At 45.9% G+C, this 14,764-nt stretch overlaps 1 protein-coding gene across 1 annotated transcript in view; it reads right to left on the bottom strand.

Annotated features, from left to right (window-relative positions):
• LOC144135082 (uncharacterized) overlaps positions 1-13,340 on the bottom strand; it is a 79,740-nt gene extending 66,400 nt beyond the window's left edge. The window contains exons 1-3 of the mRNA XM_077667842.1: positions 13,225-13,340; positions 8,624-8,689; positions 8,421-8,531 (exon numbers count right to left, since the gene is read on the bottom strand). Of these exons, the coding sequence (XP_077523968.1) occupies positions 8,421-8,531; positions 8,624-8,689; positions 13,225-13,307 (260 nt within the window). The 5' untranslated portion in view covers positions 13,308-13,340. The remainder of the gene's footprint in view (positions 1-8,420; positions 8,532-8,623; positions 8,690-13,224) is intronic.
• Between the last annotated feature and the right edge of the window lie 1,424 nt (positions 13,341-14,764).

The following is a 14,764-nucleotide window of genomic DNA, read 5'->3' as shown; positions in this document are numbered from 1 at the left end:
CTGGGAACGGCGATGAAACGATTTTTGACAACGGTGACGGATGTTAAACTATCTTCAATGGTCGCTATCACACATTCAACCATACAAGCGTAGGCATGCGCTAACCCAGCGAACGCGGACGCGGAAAAAAAAAAAAACTTATCCGGCGACTTTATTGTTGCGCCAATCACTGCTGCCGCGTCCTACCAGGAAATACCTGTTTCTTTTTTATATACCAAAGACGCCTGAGTGTCCATGCCAGATAACTGGCGATGCGTGGACAGCATTGTAATATCAGTAGGATATAGTAACCCCGTCTGTACTCAGCATCGCCGGTGGCTCCGTAGTGTGAGGCCGGCATTAAAACATGCCGCAGTGGCCGCAGCATTATTTTTCAGCGAATGTAGCAGTGATAGCCAGCCATTACTGCTCGGGAAGCATGAAGCGAAGAGGACCCGCCACGGAAGCGCACGATAAAGGCGTGCCGGCCTGTAACGAACGAACGCACGGACGACCGCTGCAGCCCACGCACGCTGCCCAGGAGGCGTGCGGCGCTGAGGGAACGCGAACGACCGGAGCGGTCCTTTTGATCGCCATCACGCGCGCACCGCGGCCGAGGCGATCGAAAGATAGGCGGAGCAAGCGCATAATAAAAGACGTGAGAGGCCAAGAAGGAGATACCGGACCAAAGGGGAGACGCGGACGGGACAACCGCTCTGGTCCCGTGTGGCCTTTCGTCGTGTGTCCTTCCTTAACGCTTTCACGTCACTTATCACGGCGTGCTCGTCCATTCTAGTCTTCCACTCTCGCCTTCCCTTTCTCGGCCTTTCACTTCGTCCATCACGAAGTACTCTACCCCTCCTCCATGGTGTCCTTGTTTCCTTTCTTGTATTTTAAATCGCCTGGCATATAACACCTGTCCGGCCTACTCTTTTTTGTTCAGTCCCCCTGTCCTATATACTTCCGTTTTCAAATCTACATCGCGCCATGGAACGCTCGCCCTGTCGGGTCCTTCTCATCTCGTCCTTCTTCCTTTCTAGCACTTCATAGTGTTATGCGATGGAGTAGTCGTCCTGTCTTGCAAGTGTATGGTTCCTTTTAGAGCACTTTCAGGTCCCTTACTAGAATCACTATAGCAATTCGTTCACCCTTATTTCCCCGCATGCTCATTCTGCTTCTTTCATACTCTGGGGTATTGTGAACTACCTGGATGACGAAAGCTGTAGTGCAAAGTTAGCAATTGACATTTACGAATTGCGCGTCAGAGGAACTCTGGGCTAGCTGACTTGCGCGCACTGCAAATGAGGCTGACTTTGATGCGGCAAAGGCGTGATTTACGTCGTTTTGTTGCTGTGGCATTTAAATAATTCTCAATATTTATTGCTAATAAATTTTAAGTCTACAACTAGTCCTCATTAAACTGATAAATTCATTTTCTAGGGGCAATCACTAAAAACGCGAAAAAGGGGCCGTTGCCAGAGCTCAGGCCCCCGTCATCATGTAAACATTGATGGCAAATAAAAGAGAATGTTATTATTAACTTTTGGTTAAAAATAAAACAGCCAATCCCTGCCATCTGCATCGAGCAGCATTCGAAACCAAGCAAGCTATCCTTAGCATGCGACGAGCCTGCGGCCGCACGAAAGTGAACAAAGTGATTTGCGGGAAGTCTCTTTGACTTGTTTCTGGAAGACAGCGGCGGAAAGTGCATGGAGCCATGCTTACTGCAACCGTGAGCCACCGCTTTAATGGAGAAGAATTTCAGTCTTATACTTAACTGCTACCGGCAGTCGCTGCGAATATTTGCTTCTCAGTTAGTCTGTCACTCAGCCAGTCAAGTAACCAATTGGTCAGTCAACATAATGGGCGGACGACTGACTACCTGTATGGCACAAACAACTCGAACAATTTTGGCTGCAGCATACGTGATATCTTTTGTCTATTATTATTGTTATTATTATCCAATCTATGTGAAGGAAGTTTTGGCACTTATATACTCCAGAGCCGCCTGCTTTTTCACTCAATAGAAAATTGAACCACTGAGCAAAATGAAAAAAGAAAAGAAAAAGGTGAACGCCTTCGAAACAAATTGAACAAGATACCGAAAGGAATCTCGGCGTATAAAATATGTGCCCCCGATACGAATGACGAAGGAATGACGAATTCCAAAAACGTGGATGAGAAGTCCTAGAGCGTATAGACGAGACGCCAGACTTGTTTCAAGAGTTGCAGCAAAAGACGAGCTTTTCAGTACCCTGCCCCCCCCCCCCCCCCCCCCCCCCCCTTGTCTGCCTGTGTAGATTGTGTTGCGTGCGGGTCTCCCTGAGAGTTGCTGGCGCAATGGAGGAGGCCTTTTATTCCGCGAGACGTCGCCTGGAACGCCGGCCCGTTCGGTGCGCGTCAACCCGTGCCTGCCGCAGCCGATCCGGCGTCCGCGGCCCAGCGCCAGGGGCCGCCGGCGGCGGAACCGGCGGCCTGTCGTGGGCGCCCGGCGAAGAAGGCGGGAGCGGCCCTTTGACGGCGGGTGCCGCGCGTTGGGACGCGAGCCTCACCGGGCGGCCGCGGCGAGGGGCGGGCGACCGGCGGCGCCTAATTACAGGGCAGCGGCGCTTCACGTCCACGGCCGCACGATTTATGGCCGACAATTAAGGGGGGGTCCCGAGTGCACTCGCTCTTCACTTTCATCGGCTAATTTCTATTGCCACCCTCCCGGCCACTCCGCGTTTTTCTTTTAGCGCCGGCCGCCACGAGGTGCGACTTTTTGGTGGTCGCATCTCAAGAGCGCCATCGGCGGCCACGCACAGGGCCGCGCATGATGAAGGCATTACGGGGCTGCACCGGCCGCCTGTCCGGCCGTCTCGCGCGGGGGCCACTGCATCGCAAGAGCTGTCAGAACTCTGCGCGATAACCATCGCGCTTCTTCCTCTCAACCGCGCCTTCTTCCTCGCAGGCGGTGCCCGGCAATATAGGTGCGAAAGGAGTGCGACCGCAGACAGGAGCGACCAACAAAGCTGGCGGCGGAAATGAAACAGAGTCACGTAACACAACGTGTGTGCGCGTCGCTGGATCGGGAAACCGTTCAGTTTACCAGCTCTCTCGCAAACTTGCTTCTTATGCCTTCCCTCAGTGTCCTCTCAAGTAGTAGCATTTCAATTCCTTACCTTTAATATGTTGGCGAATAGCGCCTTTACCAGCGCTTCATTCGTACGACCCAACCGTGTAGAGGCGCGAAAGGCAACGTCGCCCGTTTCATTCGGCTTCGTCTTACGAGACTTTTGCGACTCACTGGAAAATATTTTTTGCTGTTTGAAACTCAATAAACAATCCGCCTGCTGGCGCATTTTTGTCCGAGCACATTGAGTGTATCTCGGCGATCATCCTTTCTTCCTCAACCCGTTGTGTAGAGTAGCAGGCTTGAGCAATACGCTTTAGGCCAAACCTCTGCGTCTTTTTTTTGTTTTAAATTTGCGTAACAATTTTGCGTTGCGCTCACGTAGAGGTGAAACGTGGTATGGGCTGTTCGCTTTGTGGATAAGCAAGTACATATAGTTTCAGAAACTCCAAAGTGGCCACCGTATAAGAACGTGGTAGACCTCCTTGGGTCTCTGCAGAGTGTTGAGCGTTTTCTTTCATTTTCCGCACCCTTTTTTCGCACTGTTGTTCCTTAGCCACACTCATGTCAGGTCACGCTGCATAAATCATAGCGCCCGTGTCTAGCACTATCTGTGTGATCTCTGAGCAATTCAGTTCACGTCATTATGCGCTGTCTTAACGAATGTGACCTACGTATACTGCTCGCATTGGGTGTTCACGGCAAACTTGGCATAGCATTTCCTACAGTGGTCTCATGTGGTTCCGAGGAAAGCCTGGGCGGACTATTCTGTGTTCTTAGCATCCTCGTACAAGAAACTGCAGGGTCACAGACAAGAGGTGCTTCCTTGTACCTGACTGCGACTATAACCTGCTGCTTCTTGGAAACGTTGTGCAAAATGCATGATTGTGTGTGACATGTCAACATTTTTTGTTTCCTTAATTTCATTCAGTGCATCCGTCAGCTAGAACTCCGGCTGCTTCCCGCCTCCCACCTTTGCATTTTCGAAGTACACTTTAACGTCAAGATGGTATCCTGACAAACATATTCTCTTGTTAACATTTTTTTTTCTTTTACAAAAATCGAAATGGTTTCGCTCACGTTCAGGCGAGTTTCCTCTGATCCTCTGCAGAACAGTCACTAGCTGATAACACTTTTATTTTTTAACTTATCGCCAGAAGGAAGTGGTTACTTCCTATATAGAGACTATTCGAAACGTACTGATCCATATTTGAGGCGTACCACTTCTCGATTCGCGCGCCAATGGGCTCAAAAATTCATTATTCTGCCTTCCCTATTTGTTTACATCTGAAAATTCCCCTGTACTTATGCGACACATGCAGGCCTTTGAAATTATGCGTGAATGGCGCATTTTGCGCCAGTCATTTCGCCAATTCATTGTTTTAGTAACTGTGTCATTGAAGGTGTCTGCAGACGTAAGTAGAAGATAGTTACTGCTCATCTTTTGACACTTTGCCATTGGTCGACCCCACTTTTGTTAAAGCTGGCAACCTACACTATTTTCCAGCTATCAGCGTAGCACCACAGGCGGCAGTTAGAATTGACTCAGAAGCAAAAGAATGTCCTGGGGCAAGAATTTACTCAAAATACGCCCAAGAAATGCCTGAATCGATTTGGTTATTTCTGCGCGTGGCTATTCCAAAGCGTGTTTCCGTTGCTGCATGTAGTGAAAGTGATGTAAAATTTACGGGGTTGACGCACCATAACTCAAGAGCAAAATAAAAACGAATGCCAACGCATTCTAGAAATACAAGGAGTGCTACGGAGCAGATCCAGCTGGCATCGCCGCAATTGTCTTTAATAATTGTCTTGTAATTGTATTTGTAATTGTCTTTAAAACACAACTACTATGAAATTAGTAGAGCTCACATTACTAAGTCAAATTAACGATAATAAGGTAAATGGACCTGACGGCTTTTCTCCCCGAATTTTAAAAGCATTGTGCTGAACCAATTTTCCGTTATCTCTATGCAATCTACACCGAGTTTCTATTTTCAGGTTCCCTCCCAGACGACTGGAAAATTGCACCTGTTCGCATTCATGAAGGTTGATAAAAAAAAGGAAGCAACTAACCATAGTCCCATTTCATTTACACGAATACCGTGGAAAATAATGGAACACATTTTACGTAAAGAGATAATTGCACATTTTTGCTCACTTGCTGGCTCCACAACAACATAGCTTCCGTAAGGCTTTATCCTGCATAACTCAACTTATTGAATTTTATGATGACCTCGTATCCGATCTGTACAACGGCGGGCGAACCGATTTGCTTTTACTAGACATTCGTAAGGCGTTTGAAACTGCTTCACACCCTTTCCTTTAAAGCAAACTTGCTGCACTTATTTCTGGACGTGCAGATCGAAAACGGTGTGTCGTCCCGCCGACAGTGCGTGTAATTATTAATTGGCAAGAAATTGAATTTCGTAGATATCACATCGGGTGTCCCACAGGGTACATTCAGTTTCGAGGCCACTTTTGTTTTTAATATATATAAATGAGATTTACTCAGGAATTGGTTCTAGTATACGGTTGCTTGCCGAAAACTGTATATTATACAGGAAAATTAGGAAGGCAATGTTGAACTGTTACAAAGTTGATTTATCATGGCGCTCAAGATGAAGAATTAAGTTAAACACTAACAAGCGAGTTCATGTTTCCTTTACACGTAAAAAAAAAGTTGTTCTCTCAGTATGTCATCAGCAATAATTTAGTGACGCAAAAATCTCAGCAGAAATACTTCGGTGTGAGATTCTCAGCCGATTGTTGACGAAATGCTCATATCGATACGGTATATTGCAATGGCCGCCAGGACCTTAAACTTGATATAGCGAAATTTGAAACACGTACCTTCTCGTTTGAAATCAACGGCTTAATATAACATACGTTCGACCAATGCTCGAATACGATTGTGTCGTTTGGGACCTTCGGCAAATAACACTGATCAATAAACTTGAAAAAATATAGCCGGAAATTCTGGACAAGCGATTTTTCGACGGGAACTTTTTATAAACGCAATTTTTCGCATATCGTAAGATTGCGCCATAACAACAACAGACACGCAGATCGCCCCTCGGAACGCTTATAGTTTTTAGGTATTTATTGTTTTCTATTGCCACATTGGTTTTCTATGGCAGTCTTAACTACTCGATACGAAAGCAGGACAAACTTTAGAAGAAAGAAGTTTGATACGCTACGAAAGGTTTTACCTCTCCCATCAATGTTGAAGTTCATAACAGTATTCCGCAGTTGCCACACAATTAGAAGCGGTGTCCAAGAGTGCTGGACTTGATTCAAAACAGAGCAGCAAGATTTGTCCTATGTCGGTAGTTGCACCTACATGAAAATTAAATAGAGTGGGAAATTCTTTCCTCCTGATAGCGGGAATTACGCCTTAAACTCATCTGTCAAATGTTTCACAAAAATGGCATTCAAAACGAAATATACTTGAAAAGACTCGATTATGTATCTTCTCGCACTGACCATTGTTCTAAGATGAAATACCGTACCAGAACCAATATGTACGCTAGTTCCTGTTTTGTCGCTCCATTAGCGAATGGAATCGCCTTTCACGTCAGCAAGTGTGCTGTATTAATGAAGATGTGTTGTTTTTTTTTTTTTGCAACAGCGCAATCTCCCTGCTGCAGCGCCTTCTGGCTAAATAAAAATAAGAGAAGCGATAGGAGAGGGAGATCCGTTGCTTGCTACTGATCAGTTCGCAAACCGCAAAAATGTGTAAGTATGTAAACATTCATAAAATGGTGCCAAAATTTCCTGTGTGATACTTATTTCACTACCAGGTACGCGGCGAACACTGTCAGCTAAGAGCATATTGATTGATTGATTGATTGATTGATTGATTGATTGATTGATTGATTGATTGATTGATTGATTGAATCGATCGATAGAGCAATTAATAGATCGATCGCCTTTACAAGCAAAAAAAACATGAGGAAGAGTGACCGGAAAGATAAGGAAATTGAATTACGCGAACTGATAACAGTTGTCCCTGTTTGCAATGCCAAGCCGCATCGGGTTGGCGCGGTGGGTAAGTCGCTCTGCTGCTCAGCGCGAAACCGTTCGATCGAATCTCGCCTGTGGCAGCTGTATTTTAACGGAAACGAATTGCTGAACATTGACAACGCTTTATGTGACACGTAGGATGTTCAGCAGTCGCAGCAGTGCGATGTACTATCAGCAACAGAGGAACGCCAGGAAGCGAACTGCATTTCCAGTACAAAAACCCAAACATATTAGCTCCTTGAGAGGAAATACAATCGATGTTGATTAACTTTTCTACAGGGCAGTTTTCGCTCTGGTGAAGTAAGCTAAGCCTGCGCTAGTGTTCAGTTTATCTGAAATAAAACGATCTCATTTTGCTGTTCGCCTATTTTGTTCGCGTTTCATTTGTTGCTGATAGTACGTTGAAGAACCGCTCTTTGAATAGAGCTCGTCGCACAATTCACAGATGCTGCCAGCCGCACTCTTTGAAGCAATCTTGGCTTCTCTTTAGGGCGGCGTTCACTCAGTTTTTTTTTTCTTGAGTTTTATTGGGCTCGTTCGACCTCCTACTCGTTATCGCTTGCTGCCGCATAATTCTGCCGTTGCCGCGCAGTTGAGCGCTTCTTTGTTTCGGCGTCAAACATAGGTCGCATTCCACCATATAGTTTCTTAATATTACCAACAGGGAAAAGTGGCGCTACGATCGTTCATGCACCATGGGGAGGCGCTGTAAAGATGAGGCTTCGTGTTTGGCTTGGCTATTGTTGGGCGTGAAACGTGGATTCAGCCGTAACAGTGCTACTCTTCCCGCAGCAAACCTCGAAGAAAGGCTGCGAAAGTTTCCACACCAGCTTGACACCGAACTTTCACTAGCGCTAAATTTATTGAATAAGTTAAAAGCGAAGTAATGATACAATTTTTTTCTGCTCATTGAATAGAGCATCGTGGCGAAGCTACCAATTCCGATGCAGATTATACGTATTCGGCCCAACACTAGCCGAGCCAAATACGGAGCCTCATCTTCCCGGCATTCCCGCGGTGGATGAAGTGCTGTTTAAGAAACTCGCATACACCGTGGCGCCACTTTTCCCGTTAGGTAATATTTAGAAACTTTATGGCACCGCACATTATGAAGACGGTTGGGTCAAATGGTTGCAGCACTACAGCCGCCTTATGCATGGAACATTCATATGCATAGAACAGGCGTTATCAGGAATGTTCAGCACGTACCATACAGAGTTTGCTGCCTGTGCAGCCAGTCTCAGGATGCTTTCTGTCCGATCCGACATCAGCCCAGCTGGGGAACCATGTATACCAGTATACATACCTCTGTGGCGAATTCTTGTTGCCAGCCTCGTATGGAGAAGCTCCGTGCGGGGGAAACGATCGGTGCCAAGAGCATCGTCTGCTTGCATTGTGAAGTGCAATATCCGCGAAACTGTGTGAGTAGATATAGAAGCTGCATGAGTGCAAGGTTTGATAACGTTGATGCAACGACGCAGCTTGCCCTCTTTTTATGCTTCAGCTTACATTATGTTATACACAACGTATACAGTTGGCTCCAAGACCTTGCGAGACACGGGAGCCGTGGTGAAACTGCATGAGAAAAAAAATTCATGTCATTTCATCTATTTACCCTAAGGGCCCTAACAGGGGATTACATAGAAGGGGGGGGGGGGAGAAAAACATCAACACTTAACAGGAAGTCAACATTATTACAAATTACAAGAGCAATCGCATTTCTGTGTAACTACACGAATTGACGATGCAACACAGATAAAAAAGCTAAATATCCCAAATCTGCCGACGAACTCAAAGCACTTTGCAGAACCTAGTGTCATAACGTTCAAGACAGAAATAAAAATGCCTACATTTTTTTTTTTCATGTACCAGCTGCTAAAAAACCTCAAGTTGGGAATTGAATTTTCAGAGTTTGTAGTCTCGGCGATTTCTTCCGGTAACCGATTCCATTCGCTGGTGGCTAAATGTAGAAATGAAAAGCGATTTACCTCAGTGTGTGAGAACAAAGGTTCAGCTTTAAAGTTGTGGTCAGTGCGAGGGAAAATTCGAGAAGCTGGCGTAATAAGCGCCTGCAGTGTAGGTAGTCGGATTGTGATGAATCTTACGGAAGAACATAAGACAGGATATTTTGTGTCTGCTACCTAAAGAACGAAGGTTAAGGATCCGTATGAACAACACAATCTAAAAGTATAAGCAAGAAGCTTTGTGTCCCTGTTTGCTTGAAGAAGTGAGCGACGAATGAATCCGAGTGTTCTGTAGGTGCTGGCTAGTATGTTTTCAACTTGAAGAGTCCACGATAAGTCGGGGGTTAGGTAGACACCCAAGTACTTATGGGAATCTACTGATTCTAACACTTCGTTGTTGATCGTGTACTTGTAATAAAACAGAAAAAAGGTAAAATAAAAATGAAATAATAAATAAAAACGAAAATAGTTCAGTATTTCTTTTTTCTTCGAGGCACTGCTGTGCCGCTTCAGGCAGCCTTTTCGCGCACAGGTGAATCAGTTTTTCACGACGATATCAACTTGGTTTGGTAATTATTTTTCTGATAGATCTTTTCAGGGGCTTATGAACGGCTCCAGGTCTGAAACTGTTCTCGCTACATCTGGCGTCCCACAAGGTTCCATGTTGGGCCACTGCTTTTTCTTATTTACGTTAACGAAATTGGAAGTGGCTTCAGCTACAAGGTGCGATTGTTTGCTGCCGAAGGTGTGATTTATGCGCCGAAATATACGTCACTCGTCTGGCCCCTGGCTTCAGGAGAGGGGACGGCTGGTTCTTGAATGTGTACCCACTATACTTCCCAAAATCTAGAAGAATTTTGAGATCGAGACAATTAGTCAAGAAAATTAAACACATAATAACTCCAAAATTTTCTCGCCCCCTCCCGGACCCCCTCCGCTCATGACGTCGAACAAATATCACGAGGGTTAATAGTCCTGCGAATTCGTCAAGGGTGAACCCCAGGGAATCGAGAAAAGCAGCGCCTTTCAAGAATGCCCGAAGATTTGGTGAGTGAGTGAGTGAGTGAGTGAGTGAGTGAGTGAGTGAGTGAGTGAGTGAGTGAGTGAGTGAGTGAGTGAGTGAGTGAGTGAGTGAGTGAGTGAGTGAGTGAGTGAGTGAGTGGGAAAATCGAGCTTACGTTAGTTGTCTTCAAAGAATTAGCCGCCCATTTTGGAAACCACTCCTCATTGTCTTTTCTAATGATTTTCGTGTATGTATGTTGCCTGCTGCCCTGCAATGTAGGGGCCAAGGGGAATGTCAAGCCACAATTTCTGGCTTTTTTCCCTCGACCCTCACCATGTATACATGTAAAATAAATTGTATTGAATTGAATTTAAAAGGCGCAAACGTCAGGTAGCCCCACAAAGCATCAGATTTCGCTGCCTTCAGCGAATTACACAGCAGAGCGTAACCGTTGCATAATTTTTCACCCACGATTTAAATGCAGAAAAAATTCCAACGGACATTTGTGACTTCAAATCTATATTGAGCGTTTTCGTGAACGTTTCCATTATGAGGACTAACAATTTGAGCTTTTTTTCGTAATGCGTATGTGTGTCCTTAGTACACCTGTGTTTTGCTGGTTTTTTTTTATTCAGCTCTGGAAAAATGGCTACATGACGTTGCAGGTTTGTGAACAAATAATATTTTAAAAGCTCACTTATCACAACGGCAGTTAGTTTCAACAGTGAATAACCGCTTTAACGACAGAAGCTTGTTTTGGCACCTTCTTCATAGTTTTTCCGTTTATATTTTCGCTCTGATTTCTGTAAAGGTCATTTCTCTGGATAGGTCGTGACACGATCTTGGCATAGCGAGTTCTTGAATACAGCGCAGAAGGAGCGCTCGATGTGACAAGACCGAAAAGAGTTTCAATGAAACGCGGAAATATTGTGACTGCGATTACTGCAGACATCGATTGCAGTAGAAACACTGCATTCTCTCCTCGCTAAGGTTTGCGGCTAGATGGAAGTCCGTTCTTAGACCGTCCTGAATTCCGAATTTCTTTTACATACATGAAACCTGCATTTAGGCGCTCGCTGGTGGCTTAGAATAAGGTCTCCAAGGCGAACACGGCTCCACGTGTCGTCGCTGTCTATACTTCGACGCGTCGGACACCCTTTGCACCAAATTCTCTCTCTCCTTGACTTGCTCATTTCCTCTCCGTCATCCGACAAACCTATAAGCGCTGCAAAATTTACGGCAAACCACGCGGCGGCGAAACCAAAGCACCTCATAAGGGAGTCGTTTATTTCGTCGCCAATGCCCAATACTTTTTAACAGTCCTTTCCAGAAAGCACCTGTGCGCCATTCGGAGGGTGCAGCATGAGCGGTGACAGCTCTTGTTTTAAAATAAGGTTTATGCTCGCAAGCCTTCGCGGTACACGAAAGGGTACACGGAAAAGGGTGTGTTTAATTTACGCCTGGAAATTCTTGACGGGCTCAGCGTCATTCGTTTTGGTGAGCTGACAGTTTTAGGAGTAGTAAAATTCGGCTCATGCAGGAAAAGAAAGGGGGTAGACCCTGTAGCGGCTTGTTTCTTTCCTTCGTTGATATAGGGAAAGAGAACACGCGATGGAAAGCAGCGAAGTGACGTGTTCGCGCCCACAGCTCTCGAGGAATGCAAGGCCCTGTTAACTGCCTGTTTTGTGACGTACACGGTTTAGGAGTGGACATATGTTGAAATCAAAGGGCAGAGCTCGACTGGCGGCGCTCATGCAAAAGATCTGTACAGATATTTAATTAGCGCTGGCTTTCTGGAATCCAGCACCTGAGTCCAGTGAGGCCACCCGATCTGAGAGAGAGGCACAGTTTTAGTGATGAAAGACGGAATGAAAAGCTTTCGTGGTGAGGCGTATTTTGTTACGCCAGTCAACTAAAAGCTAACAAACAGATAGAAAAAGGCCATCTACTATAACTTATCCTTTTTTTTTCTCCAAATTAATGAACCACGCATGATTAAGAAGTTCCTCCTTAATTTAAAACAGGAAAAATTATGATCTTAAAGCAACCATGAGTGTTTTCGTGGGCTTTCCCTGATGTGGCACCTGTCTCTTATCTTTTTGCATGTTTCCTTCTCTCTTTGTTTTTTTCTCGTTGCCTGTATAGAACAGGTTTACTTACACAAGTGGCTTTCAAGGAGCAACATACGCATAGTTTAAAAACTGAATAGATCTGAGCAAAAAAAAAAAAACTATTAGGGGCAATTTTTCAGCTCGCAACGTACACCGAAAAAGTGGAAAATGAAAAGGAAAATTTTGTTTAATTTGCAAGCAGACTCGTGGAATTTGAAGCGCAAGTTGTTTGCACAGAGATGCTAAAAACGAAACGGGAATTTATGCTGGCTTTTAGAGGTCAAAAAGGAGTCATGAGCCAGACAGGTTGTTTACTCTACAACCAATCAAACGACTGGGTGGCGTTATATATATATATATATATATATATATATATATATATATATATATATATATATATATATATATATATATATATACACACATTTGGTGGAGCTTTTTTTTGTGATTGAAGTATTCGCTCTAATGTAAATGTTCAGTAAGGCAGCTACGCAAGAATAAAAAAAAAGTTGTGACGCTGAGCCCATTCTTTCCTTAGACTGCGATTTTTTTTTGTCTCAATATAGAAAAATTTCCATCCCTAAATTTTCGTCCCTTTGATTTCAGATAAAGTACAGCTTTCTCGGGCAAAAATTTTGAAAATTGGAAATTTGTAAGACACTGTTATGGAAACATTGAAGGTAATGGTCCATTATTCTGATACGTAGCAAAATCTTTCTTTTAAAGTGTTTCCAGCGATCGCATTGAAAAGTTAAGACTCCCATATAAAACCAAAGGGGAACGCTTTTAACGTTAGCAAAAACGAGAATCGAAAAAAAAAAGAATAGAGACTGCCGTCGGGTGACCTGCGTATATATTGATTGCGCCAGTGAAATCTTACACGATATGAAAAAAATTGCGTTCGTAAACGATTTCCCGCTCAAAAATGCTTCTGTCCAGAATTGCTGGGTATGACAGCTACAGATGCTACGTTCGGAAGGACTATCTCCAAGGTTGCAATTAGGCTCGAAAATAAACCCAAGAGACACGAACCGCGGACAAATGGGAGGAGCCCGTCTCGTTCCTCGTTGGCCAGCTACAGGGCAAGCCGGTGCACCGCTGGAAACTCCGCTCATGGTGTCGCTCGTCGACGCGGGGCTGGCGGCGGCGGCGGCGCTCGTTCCTGCCGCGCGTCACTTTTATTTACGCGCCCGTCTCGGCGGCGAAGAATGCCGGGCGTCGGCCAAGGTCGCGGTCACCGCACGTAACTAAATTAAGCGCTGAATGATTAGATCACCGGGGTGCAGCAGCTAGCGCGGGCGGAGGGCGGACCGCGCTAATGGCGTGACGGCAGAAAAAGTTTTCCGAGACGAAATCACCGCTGGCCGAGTATTTTTCGCCGATTAATAGAGGCGCGTATAAATCTCGGTGGCGGAATCCGGATACGCGAGGGTTACAGCCGGAGCCCGTGGCGGGCGGGCGTGATTTATGCCGGCATTGTGCGGGCCGCCGGGGGGAGAGGCCGCGGCTTCCCCGGAAGGGGCCCCAAATTTACGACAAGCTGAAATTCCATCCGGGGGGCTTCACCGGCACCAGCCGCCGGAGAGGTCTGACACGGCTGAGAATTCTTCGTGGTCGACGAGGAGGAACCTTGGGCGCGATTAATAATTACGTATTACGATCCCGGGGATATCGAACAACCGCGGCTCAATCGCAGCCTTTCTCGCTCTTGCTGCTGCCACCGGCGTCTGGGAGCCGCTCTTGCTGTGTGCTTGGCGTTTCATCATCGGCCGCCGCTCTTTCTTTTGCGCTGCCGGGGCCTCGCGCCCTGATCTAGGATGGCGTTTAATACCTGCTGAGAGGCTCGCGGGTTCGTTGTTTTGCCGTCGCCTCGGTACACACGCTGCGTCCTCGCACGCAGGTTCGTCTTTCATGTATCGCCGAGCGAAAGAAAATGCCCGCCAGGCGGCGCGAGAGATTGCCAGCCGACGTGGCCGCGAAGCAGCGGACACCTGTTCCACTCTGGCAATGAATAGTTTGCGAAGAGCTATCGATGCTGACTGGGAACTGGCTGTTCCAAATGAGCCTGCCTGGATTGACGTCTGGAGTTAACTTTGTGTTTAGAGCTGCAGTCAGGCTGGAAAGAGGGGCCGGAGGAGGCTTAGCACCAGCTCCTTTGGAAGTGCCCTTGCTCTTTTGACGCAGAAGAGCACGCGACCTTGAATTCCTAGCCCATGCCTTGTTCCCGTTGTATGACGCCCTGTCGATGGAAGGGCAAAAGGAGTGGTATACAATTAATTGGGCTCGTGCGAGCTAATAAAACTATTGCTAGCTCTAACATGTGTACGGTAATTCCAGCGGTATGCGCTGGCAAAATTTAATAGGTTGGCCCTGCTTCCTTCTTCACTTGGGCATCCCTTGTACTGATGCGTCTGTTGGTTTTGAATAAGGCGTAATTTGAACGGGCATAATAACTCAAATCTAATAGATGCCGGCGATCTCGTGGCTCCATAGGACCAGTTTAAACTCACTGACTGTGACGAGCTGCGTGGAACATAAATATAATACAAATACATAAATACAAAGAATACAC

Source organism: Amblyomma americanum, chromosome 1 (assembly GCF_052857255.1).
Source record: "Amblyomma americanum isolate KBUSLIRL-KWMA chromosome 1, ASM5285725v1, whole genome shotgun sequence".
In the NCBI taxonomy this organism is placed as follows: Eukaryota; Metazoa; Arthropoda; class Arachnida; order Ixodida; family Ixodidae; genus Amblyomma; species Amblyomma americanum.
Note: the sequence above shows the minus strand (reverse complement) of the source record. Positions and strands in the feature narration are given on the sequence as shown.